This window comes from Hemibagrus wyckioides, linkage group LG03 (assembly GCF_019097595.1).
Source record: "Hemibagrus wyckioides isolate EC202008001 linkage group LG03, SWU_Hwy_1.0, whole genome shotgun sequence".
In the NCBI taxonomy this organism is placed as follows: domain Eukaryota; kingdom Metazoa; phylum Chordata; class Actinopteri; order Siluriformes; family Bagridae; genus Hemibagrus; species Hemibagrus wyckioides.
Window position 1 is genome coordinate 20,147,644 of NC_080712.1, and position 15,149 is coordinate 20,162,792.

At 40.5% G+C, this 15,149-nt stretch overlaps 1 protein-coding gene across 21 annotated transcripts in view; it reads left to right on the top strand.

Moving 5' to 3' along the window:
• kcnma1a (potassium large conductance calcium-activated channel, subfamily M, alpha member 1a) overlaps positions 1–15,149 on the top strand; it is a 133,309-nt gene that overhangs the window by 86,278 nt on the left and 31,882 nt on the right. For 7 of the 21 annotated variants that reach the window (XM_058384829.1, XM_058384687.1, XM_058384758.1 and 4 more), the window contains exons 10-21: positions 1,444–1,554; positions 1,748–1,853; positions 1,965–2,047; positions 2,589–2,658; positions 2,911–3,066; positions 6,102–6,211; positions 6,448–6,516; positions 7,627–7,638; positions 10,009–10,095; positions 10,212–10,288; positions 11,728–11,736; positions 14,421–14,594. In XM_058384829.1, coding sequence (XP_058240812.1) covers positions 1,444–1,554; positions 1,748–1,853; positions 1,965–2,047; positions 2,589–2,658; positions 2,911–3,066; positions 6,102–6,211; positions 6,448–6,516; positions 7,627–7,638; positions 10,009–10,095; positions 10,212–10,288; positions 11,728–11,736; positions 14,421–14,594 — 1,064 coding nt within the window. The remainder of the gene's footprint in view (positions 1–1,443; positions 1,555–1,747; positions 1,854–1,964; positions 2,048–2,588; positions 2,659–2,910; positions 3,067–6,101; positions 6,212–6,447; positions 6,517–7,626; positions 7,639–10,008; positions 10,096–10,211; positions 10,289–11,727; positions 11,737–14,420; positions 14,595–15,149) is intronic. The other 14 variants (XM_058384767.1, XM_058384774.1, XM_058384860.1 and 11 more) reach the window with 5 other exon arrangements.

Sequence of the window (15,149 nt, forward strand, 5' to 3'; positions counted from 1 at the left end):
CATATAAAAAAAAAGAAAAAGTGATGGGCCTGTCACACAAAGAGTTGTGCTTGTAAATGGGAAAGCATGAATAATGTAGGCCTCATCAAACCAGTACTGTACCAGATGCTGCTGGCTCCTCATAATACCAGTGACCCAACAGAGTCCTCTCATGTGAGGACAGGCAAGCAGGCAATTACCACTGCTCATTAAAATACTTAGAGGAATGAAGGCAAGATCTGTGAAGATCATTATGTTCAATAGCATCCAGACCCTGTTGCATTTGTCGGTTCCCCCTCCAGCCAGATTCGTCTGCAGTTTGGCACAGCTTAGCACTCTGAGCACAAACAGCTGCTTATAAATGAAAACACAAACACATACCCTCACACTTGAGACTAAAAACATGCAGCTATGGTTAAGACTGAAAATATGTACTCTTGGTTCAAATATCAGGAGGGGCAAGTAATGTGACAGGTTTAGATTGATGACCGAGTGTGCTTATAGCTCCTCAGACCTTGACCACAGTAGCACTGAATAGATCCAGTATGTGATTTGAGCTGCACTCCTTATGCCTTTGGTTAACGAATAAAAAGCTGCTATTAGAAAGGGGGTTTTTTTTCACTCGATTTTTGAGTGTTGGTTTGCTAGTGAGATGCGTGAAATTTTTTTTTTATGCTGACCTTGATCAGTGTTGGCGTGTAATCCAGGGTAAACACTGGATTTTACACACTAGTAACCAGTCAAAGATGCCCATCATGTTCAACCACTAACATGAATACAATAAAAAGAAATCGTTAGACATGTGTTCAATTTTAGCACGGAAATGTCCCTGCTTTAACTCCAGGGTAGAAGGGTATCTGGTCATTTATAGCCCTGAGGCTCTCAGCAAGTGAAACTAGAGCTGATTGTGGAAACAGTGGCCAAACATGCACCACGTTGCCAGGACCTTCGTTCCCATCCAGTTTAACACTAAAATCAAGTTTTTGTTAAATCTGAAACATGCCAGCATTTAAATGCAGCATGCATCCAAGGAAATGCCAGATAGCCTGAAGTCAAGGTTAGAAGTCTCGGCAGCCAGAGACCGGAAAACACTTTAGAGGCTTTTTAGCAAGTCAGTTTGCATTGAAGGTCAGGTTTTTGCCAACATGTGTACATGTAAGAGGGTGGTTTGGCTTTATATTTGGATTACACTTGGAGAACCTCTGACAAATCCAATAGAACAAACTAGATTTGTTTTAAGATCGAGGCTAGATGGAAGTTTCATGCCATGTTAGCCCGCTTTTATAGATATGAGGTAAAAGAGCATTTGGCAGTGGTAAAAGTCAGCTGTGGTTGTAAAAGCTTTGATATATATTGTTGTCAAAAGTAATGTTTGGATTTCTTGATGACTGCTCTCTTTAACTGCATGCCAGAAGTTGTTTTGTCTCATTTTGTGCTGCTAAGCTGAATTTTCCCCTTTTCCAGGCACATTGTGGTCTGTGGTCATATCACACTTGAAAGTGTATCCAACTTCCTTAAAGACTTCCTACACAAGGACAGGGATGATGTCAATGTAGAAATTGTTTTTCTTCATAAGTAAGTACTTTCATGTTTCGTTAATAGCAAGTATAAATGAATATACAAACTTCCACACTTCTCAGGATTGGAAATATACAAACACTCAGAAAATCTATTAATTCTGTCTGTCCACATGTTTCTATGTACTGTTTTGACAAGTATAAACATACACCAGTATACATAAGATTCTCTCTGTTTTCCCATGCTTCAGTATTTCCCCTAATCTTGAGCTGGAAGCCTTGTTTAAACGTCACTTCACTCAGGTGGAATTCTACCAAGGATCTGTTCTTAACCCACACGATCTAGCTAGAGTCAAGGTAATTAGTTCTAGCTGGTAAAGGTGTAGGCAATGGAGATGCTGAATCATAAATGATAAATCTCTGTGTTCTTTGACCTTTGCACTATTCCATCACTTGAACAAACTGTAGATCGAGTCAGCGGACGCATGCTTAATTCTCGCCAACAAATACTGTGCAGACCCAGATGCTGAAGATGCATCAAATATCATGAGGTAAGTTTGTTTTTCAGAAAATCCAAGAGACATTTTCTACGATTAACCATTTGATATCTTGCACAGTTCTGTTCATCATATTTCTTCCCCGGTGTCCTGTGAGTCCTAAGGAGAGTTGAGGTTCGTCTTTTCCTACTACAGTAAAAACGAGGTGTGAATGAGGTACTCAACGCTCTAAATGCCCAGACCAGCACATGTTTATTTTGGCTCCAGATGTCACACTGGGAGGGCATGGGCATCTTTCAGTTCATTCAGAGCATGTGCACATGTTGCATTCAGCCCAGTGTGCTCCGAAAATATTTTTTTAGGGAGGATTCAGAGTGCACTTCAACACTATCCTCTTATAAAGCTTCAATGCTGTATTAAAGTGGCTTCATGTGCAACTAAATTCCTGACCTCTCTTCTATATTCATAAGAAACATCCAAAGTCCACCTCTCACCTCACTTTTCATAGACTATGCTGTCATGAAATAAAATTGATTCAATTTAGCTTGGATATGATTTGAACTATTACTTATTTATGTGTTTCTTTTTGTTACAGAGTAATATCCATCAAGAATTACCATCCAAAGATAAGAATAATCACTCAGATGTTGCAGTACCACAACAAGGTATCATTACAGTATCTTCATTTTTTCTGCTCTTCTTGTATATTTAGAGAGCCTTTTGCACTGTTTACAGAAAAGATCTATTGATGAGATCAAGCCGCAACATCCACAATTTCAACGCATCATTTTTAATTATGTGTATTGCTCATCAAACTGTTGATAATTAGCATTCCTTTTCATTGCGTCAAGTGTCTCTAAGGCGTCGGATCAGGAGACTCAGTTGACTTAATGTTTTCCTGTCCTGTGTGTGTTCAGGCCCATCTGCTAAACATTCCCAGCTGGAACTGGAAGGAGGGCGATGATGCGATCTGCCTGGCTGAGCTGAAGGCTGGCTTTATAGCCCAGAGCTGCCTGGCACAGGGCCTGTCCACCATGCTTGCCAACCTCTTCTCCATGAGGTCATACATCAAGGTAATGTCGGCTCTGACCTCTGGCTCTGATAAAGCGCACAGCTATGCATGCTATCCATATATGCTAGAATCAGCCTCCCAGTCAATTCCCACTGCAGCTCAATCACTGCGGCTATTACGCTGCAGGGTAAATCATCTCCAGAGCTCTGCCGTCTCATTTGTTTCCCACTCAGGACAGCAGCGCAGCAACGCTGTCACCATTACAGGGTAATTGATATGAGTGGATGGCACTGCAGAGGCAAGAATGTAAATTAGTGGCTTTTCTCGGGCTGAATTTACTGTCCCCCCGCGTGCTGATGTAGCAATGAAATGTGAACCATGTGTCTGTTCCATAGTCAACAAGCAGCACCTCAGAGCAATCTGTATTTATAGCCAGCCTGCCTCAGCACACACACAGCTCTGTCACAGAAGTGTCCTAATAGATGAGGAAACATCAGATCAAAATTATATAGTGTCTGTAAGACGGAGCCGAATCACACTAGACATGCTGTCTCCAGCAAGGCTGTGGATTAGGGGATTTAGGATGAATGAGTTCTGGTTTAGTATGAATGAGTGAGTGTTTGAGATGAATGGGTGAGGTTTTAATGTCAGTGTCAGATGAGGGGAGGCTGGATTTGGTTAGAGGACAAAAAGCAGTCAAATTGAAATTATTTTCCATTCCCCAAAGGGCCATAACTTTGGCTTTGATTTTTGGATCCCGTGCAAGCTTTTAACATTAAGGAGGGGCTTACTTCCTGGAGAGAGATTCTCGTGTCATAGGAAAATGAGGAATAACTGTTCAGTGACTGTTAAATTGTATGATGTGTGGAAACATCTGCAGGGTAGATCATTCCTCTTATTAAAAAAAAAAACACACACACACACACATGACACGACCAGGACCACCCATACACACAACACACCGGCTAACATTTCCAGCTTATAATGAAAAGGGTGTCTCGCTCAAATGTACTGTACGCTTAAAGTCAAACATTGTGACATAGTTCTTGGTGCTGCGTCAATGTGCTTCTCTAAAAACTGTAAGACAAGTCACTGAGCGTGGAAAAGGAGAAGTCGTGATTGGCCGCAGTGCTTGGGATATAGTTTGAAACAAATCATTTACTTTTGTGCAGAGCCAGTAGAATCATAGTAAGCTGTACAGTTCCTTTCCATTTTCATTCACTGGTCATTTCATTACAGTTATAAATGATTCAGTTGTTCAACAGTACTGAGGCACTTAAACATTTGTCTTTGAATTGAATAATTTTATGTATTTTGCAAAGGTCATAATAAATGGAGGAAGCCTTCATCTGTCTTATACCCAATTTATAGTATATGTATTTCCAGCTATGTGGCCTGTGTATGCGCTAAGTTCACAAATACAAAACCAGAAGGTTTTATTTAAGCCAGCCCTCATTCATTCTGATGGTACTAAAGAGTGACTAGCATATGAACCGTATTATTCACATTTGACAAATACAAATATGAATCGTGGTAGCTAAAACAGATTTTTTTTTTTACATATCAAATGGAACACCTAGGCAAATTTTGGCAGTGAAGACTAAATGTCCTCAATCATGGAAGCTTGCAGTAAGGGAAAATTCTTAAAATAGTGTCTAACTATCTTTTTCTGTTCTTGGTGTTTTTGAAAAACAATGTTTCTTGAGAAGCCAAATCAATTTCCACAGCTTTTGCATTCAGCAAAACGCATTGCGTTAATTAAGGAAGCAATTAGCAAAAATAGGTCAGCAGTGGCACATTACAACTCCTCAGTGAAAGCCCAACAGGACAGTGTGAGAAGGAGCATCACCAATCTGTCTCATCCGATGCACTCAAGCAGAAGGGATAGAACAGACTGCTCTGCCCCCTGAAATCAGTGTTGATTTGAGTGGGCACTCAGGAAACAAACCACAAGGGCACAGAGACGTGTTAATGAGACACTCACACGCTCATACAGAAAGTGTAACTTGTTTGGAGGTAGGATTTTTTTTTTATTAGTTGAAGAACACATTTACAGAAAGACCATTAACTGACTATAGAAGCAATAACTTAGCTTTTGTCAGGCCTTGCACTATGTAAAAGCGGTAAACAGATGGGCTTTGTGCAGAAGCTGGCGATCAGACAGTGCTTTTTCTGCTTGCTGGAGGAACTCAAGAAAATAATTGTTCTGTCGTTGGAAGAGATCATGCCTGCAGCATTTACATCAGGCCTGACAGGCTGTGACACAAATGTGTGAGGTAATTTAGGAAGCCCTAAGTAAATGGCTGCCATCTCTTCAGGGCAGGATGACAAGAGCCCTCCTATTAGCACAGTCCTTAAAATTGCCCGCCTAAAAAGCATCGGCTCTCAGCCCAGCCGAGACAGGGGGAGCTCTCTTTAAAAGTCAAGCCTGCCTTTGAAAGGCACGTTCCAGCCTGGCTGTCAGACAGATGCTGGGTTGGAGATGGCAGAGTAATGACTGAAGCTTTGCCTAATGGCACTGCTGCTTATCAAAGCTCTCCCTGGCCTGCTCCTCAGACATGTGTAATGAGGGAATGATGAAGGAACCAGAGAAAAACCTAGACTGATAGAGAAATACTGTATGCCTTACACAGCATTCTCTGCGGTTACTGCAGATGCTATAAACTCGTAGCTGGCTTTCATTACTTTACCTGTGTTTTGGTGTGTTTATGAATTATTCAGTGTTTATATAGATAACTTAGGATTTTTTTATGTTACCAAATTGTTATTTGATTATGTCCTTGTTTGTGTGGTGCAGTCAGGTTTTGATAAGTCAAGTAATTAGATTGTGACAGGTTTCGTCATTTTGACTCTGTACACATGTACGTTGTGAAAATGAAACAAAACATATAAGGCTAAATTTCAATATGAGGTTAAAGTCAGTCTAGAATTTAGACTAGAAAGTCTGCCTTAATGTTTCAGTGGTTTTTAAATCTGTGCTGCAAAGCACATCCACACTTGTTAGATTACAAAATGAGGAAACCGGGCCATGTAGAAGTTCTTGCTTCTTGTAGTAAGTAACTGCTGTGTTTACGGTAACTGTAATCTGCTTTACAGATTGAAGAGGACACATGGCAGAAATATTATCTGGAGGGAGTGGCTAACGAGATGTACACTGAGTACTTGTCCAGTGCCTTTGTGGGCCTTTCTTTTCCTACAGTTTGTGAGTAAGTACACCAGATCCAAATGTCAGTATTTTGATTCTGAATAGAATGAAGGTTATTAAATACCATCTCCAGAAAATATACTTCCACTGCTCTGTGTAGCTATACTACTCTAAATGTTATTCATGCTGTTTGTCTGCACTATTGTAGTTTCTGATTTTAAAGTAAAAAAATGAGTGATAATATATGATAGTTTGAACACAAAAACACTGACCTTTTCTTATTTCTCTTTGTTTCAGGCTATGCTATGTGAAGCTGAAATTGTTGTTGATTGCTATTGAATACAAGTCAGAGCAGAGGGAAAGCAGGTTTGTCCCCCTTTGGTCTTCCTGATTCATCATGCCACACATTCCTGACCAAAGAGGGGCAAAGCAGTTGGGTCCCTCATTGGTTCTTTTGAGAGTTCCACTATATCAGATTCCCTTGCTCCACCACCTCATTTCACAACGATCTAATTAACATATACTCTTATTAAGGTTAAATAAAAGATTTAACTTAATATTTAACCTAGATTGAAAGCTGCCTCACAGTATCAGCGATATAAATAAAACAATATAAATCCCTACAGGCCATTGTCCTTTCTATAAAACAGATAATGATGACTGTATGTATGAGTCAGTGTGACACAACAGAGCCATAACATCTGCTCAATCTCACTGTGATCTATTGATGAAGGCTTTACTCTTAGAGTAAAAGGCCTCCCATCAATAACACTCCTGTTGCATTCTGTTAACTGAACCATTAGAACTAATAACATGAAGTACTCTGTCTCAGTAACCTCAACTTGCCAATTCCTACCACCCTTCCCACATCCACAACTTGTCGTCAAATGTTTCTGTATAACTTACTAATACATTTTTGGTGTACTTCACAATAACTAATGAGTGTGGCAGTCCACTGGCCTGACCAAAAAAACACAGACCTTAGCGTTGAACAAATACAATTCATTTGGCCTTTGGTTGTTTGGTGTGAATAGTGCATTTCAAGAGGTTTGCTTTCTGGCACAATCTTTTTGTTAGCAGCTTTTGAAACCTATCATAAGCAATGCATATTGCTCAAAACAGTAAAATATATTTTCATTTTTGTACAGCACTTATAGAGGGCACAACACAGCACTTCATCACGCTGTTTAAATCATTTTTTCCCAGATTTTAAAAGGCACTCTCTGTTGGATCGTATCCTTATTTTGTACTATAGGTGACTATAAATAAATGCTCTTTGCCTAATCACAAATAACTAACTAAATAAATAAGTAAATAAATAAAGAGAGCTTCCATTTCTGTTTTGCCCTCTACTATTGTCCCACGTTTAGAGCAAGGTCAGTTGAGGCACAAGTGATTTTAAACCTCACCTCCTTTTTGAGTCCATGACATTATGTAATAAATGTGTGATTTGTAATGTTTTCTTGTTGTTTGCAGAAGCAGAAAGCGGTATGCCCTCTTCATTTTCTTACGTCTCCACAATTTAGAGCCTCCATCTGTTGGGAAAAAAAAAAAAAAAAAAAATTAAGGATATTGTACCATCCCCCTTCTCAAATATGGCCAAATCTCTCACTCTCTTATTGTGATCCTTGTGCTTAATGCACTAACTTCTTTGCAGGCAGAAAGAATAGCTTTTTTATTTATTTATTTTTTTTATCATTTGTTTCTTTGTCTGTACTGTTTACCATCTCCATGTATTCCAGTTTGCGTTATTTATTTGTAATGTGTCTAGCAGCTCTGCTCAATCAAATAATCTGTCTTTCTGTTTCCTATACTATTTCTTTTCCCATCAAACCAGTACTTCATGTTTTTAAAGTTCCATCTCATTTAACCAAACACGAAAGAAGGCGCTCTGACAAAATTAGCTGTCGTTTGGAAACTTGACCATCACAAAAACACAAGAAACATTATTGTCTAATTTAACCCTAAAACATGTGGCATAGAACCTCCAGTTAAACAAGGCCACTGTCGATAACAGTCATCTTTCTTTACCTCTCATTGCCACACTAACACCAACTCGTGTGCATATCTGTGTGTGTGTAGAACGTAGTTTGTATGTTTGTGTGTGTGTGTGTGTGTAATACTTGCAACATGTCTCTCTGCTATGTATTGTATGTCAGTTAAAAGTAGAGAAGTGTGAGTGTGTGAGTGAGTGCGTGTTTTGTGTGGTACTGTCCCTCATCATGTACCCCAATGCCTGTGCGTCTCTGAGTAGATGTTTATGAAGTGAGGTCACTTCCTGTCAGTTTGGTGTTCTATACAACAATCCAACTGCACAGAAGTTACTGCAACAGTTTGCATCTACGTGCCAGTTTGCCTACGTGCAGTGGCTGTACCTGCTCTTTTCTTTCTTGTAGATGTGCCGATGGTTGTGACACTCTTGGTTGCAGCATGCCTGAACACTGTCACGTGACATGTGATGCTTGCCTTGTTTCCCATAATATGAGGTTCGATCAGACTACAGGCCTCTGTTGCCGAGCGATTAGACCAAATGGAGTACACGTGAAAATCTCAGATTTGGGGAGCAACATGTGTGAATATGTTGGTGAATGAGTCGGTTTGTTTACTCTGCCATCTTTTCAATAGCATGCAGAATGTTCTGTTATAAAGAGTGGGAATTTAATTATATAAAGCTTCCACACACAAAAAAAAGAACATTGGGACTTTAAACCAAAATGGTCTTGTGTTGGCTTTTTTTTTTTGGCTACTAAAAATAACTATTGCTTTATAATATATTAAATTCCCCTCTTTTAGTCATTCCTAATGTTACAGTCACCACTCAACTCATTGATGACTTCTAACCAAAGGCAAGCATTAACAACTGTGTTGTGTCGTCTCTGTCTAATTAACGGGGAATGATACAGTGGCTCAGTAGTGGCTCTGTCATCACTGCTGAACTTCTACATTGACTACTAAAACCTGTCTACAACTAATATGGAATGTTTGGCAAATGATAAACTTGAATGCCCTACTACCTTGGGAGGTCACAGTGAGGCATTGAATGTGCTGGCTGATTAAACTTCAATAATGACACATACTGTTTTGAATGGCCTGCTATATCACTCCAAGCCTGGAGGTAAAATCTTTGAAGTGATGTGCATGTTGATCAGTCTGATGTTATTTTTCAGCTTTCCACTTTAACAGACGCTGACTGTTGTGTATGTTATTAAAGCAATTGTATTGAACAACAGTCTGTTAAGAGCATGAATGAAAATGAGAGCCTTTTCTATGGCATGAGATAATGCAGCTAGCTTAGACATGCAGGTTTAGGGGTCATCCCTCACCCTAAGTGGCCTCTAACGTTCTCCTCCTCACTACTATCATAGAAAAAACCACAGCTTGTATTGAAGCAGTTCTTTCTGATTTTGTCCGGTTTCCGGTCAATCTGAAAGCTCCAGCTAAAACTACACCATGAAAGAAATTTTAATTCCTTTCATTTATTTTGTCCCACAGCCAATGCTGTCTGAAACAGCAGTTAAATTAGGACTGGCCACTCGTGCTACAGTGTTTTGCTTATTTGTTTTGGATGAGAGAACAAAGGCTGAAATCAGTTATAACTACACTGATATGTTTGTGTGGATAGGAATAGCACTTCATTAGTTCTGCAGCTCAGAGCTCTAAACAGATCGTTTTTAAAGAAAAAAATAAAGTGGCTTGGTGGCAGTTCAGTGTAGATGCTCTTTTGGCCTGTGAGCATTCCCTGAAGGCCGGAGGGTGTACCATTCCTCTTGATTAGAGCATTTGACTGTGTTTTTTTATTTATTTTATTTTTTTTTTATTCGTGTTAACAAGCACAACCATTTGTTTCTCATCAAACAGTATTCTGATCAACCCTGGGAACCATGTAAAGATGCAGGAGGGAACCTTGGGATTCTTTATTGCCAGTGATGCCAAAGAGGTCAAAAGGTATTCATATCCTACTCCGAAACGAATGATAACCCACTGTTTCTCAGTTATTGGTGTCCCGTGATGAACGTCTTCATGTTTAATCCATGTCCATTTGTATGACGTTTCTCTCTCAGAGCATATTTTTACTGCAAAGCTTGTCATGATGACATCACAGATCCCAAAAGGATCAAAAAGTGTGGCTGCAAGAGACGTAAGTACACCAGGCTGCTCCACACCCTTCACATTTTACTGGAGTCTCCACAGGATTCAGCTGTGCAAATGCGCAATAATGTTTTACTTTTCAATAGGTTTGTGTAGTCCTCGTCTCTACGACTCTGGTTTAATCCCAAGCGGATGGTTTCCAATGATTTCACCTATTCTACGCTTATATTTTAAAATAAGCTTTTGGATGTACTCAATGCCTTTCAGGTGCAGGGAATATTATACCAACTATTAAGAAAGCAAGGATCAGTGTGACCTTTACCCCAGAGCTGAAAGTCTTTGAGAGATTTGATTCCTGAAAATGAGAGACTAAAAAAGTGATAGAGAGTGTGCAATAGGGGGGGAGACAGGGTGTCAATGAGTGATGACAGGGAGAGGGGAAAAGCAGCTAGTCATCAACATGCTAATGACTGAGAAAGATGAGAAAGAGACAGAGAGAAATAGAGATGGGAAGAGACAATGACGTGATTAGCAGGGCTGAAGAGAGAGCCTGTCAGCCCACACTAGCGTCACTGGGAGAGATTTGAGATAATAGCACCAGTCAGGTGGAAAAACAAAAGGCAAAGACCCCTGGCCACCCTCGTCAGGCACACCACAAACACACTCCTGGCCTGAGATCATTTTACTAATCATATCCACCCTGTTTACCCAGACAGAGAACCCGGCGCTAGTGCTACTCAACTTCGCCAGTGTCATCTCCCACTGCCTCAGCCTGGCAGGAACCCATTCTGACAGGAAGGCACTGAAGCAGAAAGGAAAGAGTCACAAGGATTTGTATTGCTGAGTGTAGACGCTCAGTTCCCTCACTCTTAGACTCTTTGTCAGTGATAACTGCAGCGTAGATAATTAGACACAGACTGATTAGGTGTGTGTTAAGGCAGGTATTTCATCAGTTCTGTGTATGAGTGGAGGAAGCATTACCATGACAGTAGGACTAATGCACTGTTATTACTTGACCTATATAAGCACTTGTCCAAATCAGTTAGCTACAGGATGAATAATTCAATTACTCATTGTGAATGGTCAGTGCTTGAGTCACTAAACTATTTACTTTTGGCAGCAAAGAGTGGTTTTTAACAGTAACACCCTGGATTATCAGTAGCTTTAAAACAGCCATCCATATCCTGATGGAGCTTACTTGAGTTTTGGTTGATAAAGCAGGCACTTGAGTCTAACCAAAGCTGTTTTGTGTCTTTTTTTTTTCTTGTTGTCTTGTACCAGAATGGGATTTTCCGCTGTAACTTTCAGGTCCGATTGAAATAGACTGATTTTCGAAATGAAACAGAGATGACTTTTCCATTGCTTTAAAGGACGTTTATGATATTTATTTTGTTGACTCTCTTCTTCATGTCCTTTGACACACTTTCTGATGTATTTCCTTCCTTGCTGCCCTGGAATGTGCCTCTTTATTTAACCCCTCACTGGTAGTGATATATTGTGAGTAAAAATGGGCTCCCTGTGGCACAGAGTGCAGTCTAACTGTCTCTCTATCTTTCTCTTAATAGTATATATCTATCTATCTATCTCTCTCTCTCTATATATATATTTATATATATGTTGCATGTTCCAGTCTAGCTGCCGCATCGTCCCTATACCTCCCATCTCTACACTGTCCTCAGGCCAAATAATGATACAGCACAGTACAGCTCAAAGATCCAACATAGCCCGTATCTGCTCTCACTCCACCCCAACTTCCCACCCTCAGTTTTTCCAGATGACCATTGTCTTCCTCAGTGAGAAAAACACGAACACGAATAACCAACAATGCAACGGTACCTTCTGGAACCAAGACAGTGTTTATTTGACCTAATGGCTTAGACGCTCTGCTTAAATCAATCCCGACTCTGTTTTCCAACCAAAAACATAAACAAATCCCAAAAGGGATATTTTCAGCACTAGTCTTCAAAGGGGAGGGGGAAGTTCATCGCTGTCCATCCCCTCGCTGTCAGAGGCAATTTTGCAAATTGCTATATTTTTAGAAAGTGGAAAGTGTCCTGTGGGAAGTTTTTCACATTGTCTCACAATTTAAACAATCTGGTTTCCTTTTGCTTGTCCTCTTCCCTGGCCCCTGCTGCCCAGGCCATGTACACAGCACTCATTGCTATTCCCCGAATTGAAATGATCCAGCTCTGCATTTCAATTCTCTGTAGTACTCGGGCCCTTTTTTACTCACTGCCAATAATCAGCATACCCATCAGTATCAGAATCATGGTGGTAAGATTGACCAGCTGCTGTACAGTAAGTGGCCAATAGATGGCGGAATAGCTCTGTAGTTGAGATCGGAGTAGACGTTCTGAGCACTGAGGTCCTCACAGTCCTGTTTAGCAAGAATGCTGTCATCAGAAGGTTTTATTTGGTTGTCACTTGGCTTTCTTTAAATAAGTCTCTCTCAGTGGAATAGGGTGTTTTGTTGCTTTTGTTTTCTCCTTTTAACGTATCTCTTATTTGTAGATGTGCAGCCTATATTTTGGAGATATAATATTATTTCTGCAGGTAGTTCTTAAAGGTAAGGGCTTTATTTTAAATAGTCTGAATTTTGGATTGTGTAAACAACAACAGGTAATGCTATTAACACTGGATTAAATGCAGATAACTGTCCTTGACGAATTATACATTGTATGTGTTATTGCTATACTATGTTTTAGGGTTTGTACAGTGAAGTGTGTAGAAGTGTGCAAATAAGTGCCGGCAGCATTCTTGCTAAATATGGTTATTCTGTTTGAGGGGCTCCAGTTAGGATTTGTGTGTAGCTGCGTTAAGTCCTTCATATCATCATGTTGTCTTGTGTGTTCCCTCCTCCATGTCTCTACGACTAACATATCCACATGATTTATGCTTGGATGAATGTCAACCCCAGATCTCTGAAGTGACAGATTTCAGCATGACATTGACGTCTCAGACTCACTGCTGCACGTCAAGGCGCCACCCTGAACTGTTTCTGTCCTGCAAACAGTTGACTAGCCTCCACTCCAGCGCTGAGACTGCACTCACCTCTCTGCATGCTTATGATCCCTAATTTCAGCTATTATGCATGGTCCTTATGGGAATAACAGTCCCTGAGGTTGTGGCCACAATTTAAAAGGCCCAGTAATGTACCCTATTCTCTTGCTGGCATGTCACTGAAATTGACCTATTAATGTAAGCCAATGCTGTCAGACAGAAGTGAAAAAGCAGGATTTCCCCTGCAGATTGTGAGTTCTTTTCAGGGTGCCAGACTTTATTATGGTCTATTAACACTATGGCACCGGGAGAATGAGTACCAGGGACTGTTTTTGTTTTTTTTTTCCATTATTTTTATTTAGCTAGGATCACAGCAATCAAATACTGTGTAGCCTCTCAGCACCACTCCCCCAAAGCAGACACACACATACACACACTTTTATTATCTCATGAACATGGTTCTACATACGTGTTTTCTATGTAGAATTGTTAAATGCAGAAACACTGTTTAATCAAAGTACAGTGCAACATGCAATAACACACACACACACACATGTACATCCCTACTGAGTCTGGTTTCAGTGCAGAGGGGGTAGTGGTGTGATGAGTTGGCATAGGATTCAGGAAAAGAGCCTGATGGCCTGTACAGGGCCCTGCTGCTGCATGATGGGATACAGGTACGTGATCCTCTCCTTAAGACATAGAGGATGCAGGTTATGAACTGAGTTTTGCTGCTAATGGCATTCACTCATCCCTCTCTTACTGATTGCCTCCTGCCCCTATCCCCTGATCTTACTGTCATATCTGACCATTTGACCTTTTATGACATGATCAGCCTTAGGGCACAGCTTGACCCTGGCGAGATGGCTGTTACCAATCAGGCAATAAGACATCTATTGGGAATACGATCAATCAAATGCATTAAGGGAACCGAATTTGGCCTTCTCAATATTCTTGCATTCAATATATCAAGCACAGTTTTCTGTGCCGTGGTTACACTGGAGCTTGGGTTCATCTCCCAGTAATGGGTCAAGCCTGTGAAAGCTTGCTGCTAAGGCTTTGCACTTTCTGTTCCTTTATAAAAACAAAATACCTTCAGACATCCCTGGTTTATGAACTCTTTTTTTCCTTGCCATTAACCTGCTGCTTCTCCTCTCCTTTCATCCAACACATGACTTTAGCCAAGATGTCCGTCTACAAGCGAATGAAACTGGCATGTTGTTTTGATTGCGGGCGCTCTGAGCGCGACTGCTCGTGCATGGCAGGCAGTGTACATAGTAACATGGACAGCCTTCAGAGGGCCTTCCCACTTTCTTCTGTCTCTGTTCATGATTGCTCAACCAGTTTACGTGCCTGTAAGTTTGATCGCCAACCACATGTTCTTTCATGTTTCGTGACCTGTGTATGTGTCTGTGACGTATTCCATGTCTGGTGCTTTATTTTTTTCTTTTTTCTTTTCTTTTCACTTTGTACTGTGCCCTCATTGTTTCCCTCTCCGTGGCTTATTTGGGTGTGTTTTCGCTGGGTGTGGTGCTTTATGGATGGGTATGATTTTCTGTACAGTGGTCGAGTGGTAGTGGTAGTGTTGTGGCTTCTCTGTGATAGTGCTGCTGCAGTAGGTGGTAGGCGTGTTGTCGCATGCTGTGTTAGTGGAGCACTTGTGGTGTGCTGGTGCCTACACAGTCACTGTTCAGTGTTGAGAACTACAATGCAGGTTAATGTTTCTGTTCATTAAAAGTAAGTAATCTGTTCATTAAAAGTTAAACGTTTGATGTTGCTAAAAAAAAAAAAAAAACATTCATAAGCTTTTGTTGTATATTGTATCTGTGTGCTGATGATGTTTCACAATGACAATGACAAATAATGACAATGGTTTTTCAGGTTGGGAACAATACAATTTCACACTAACG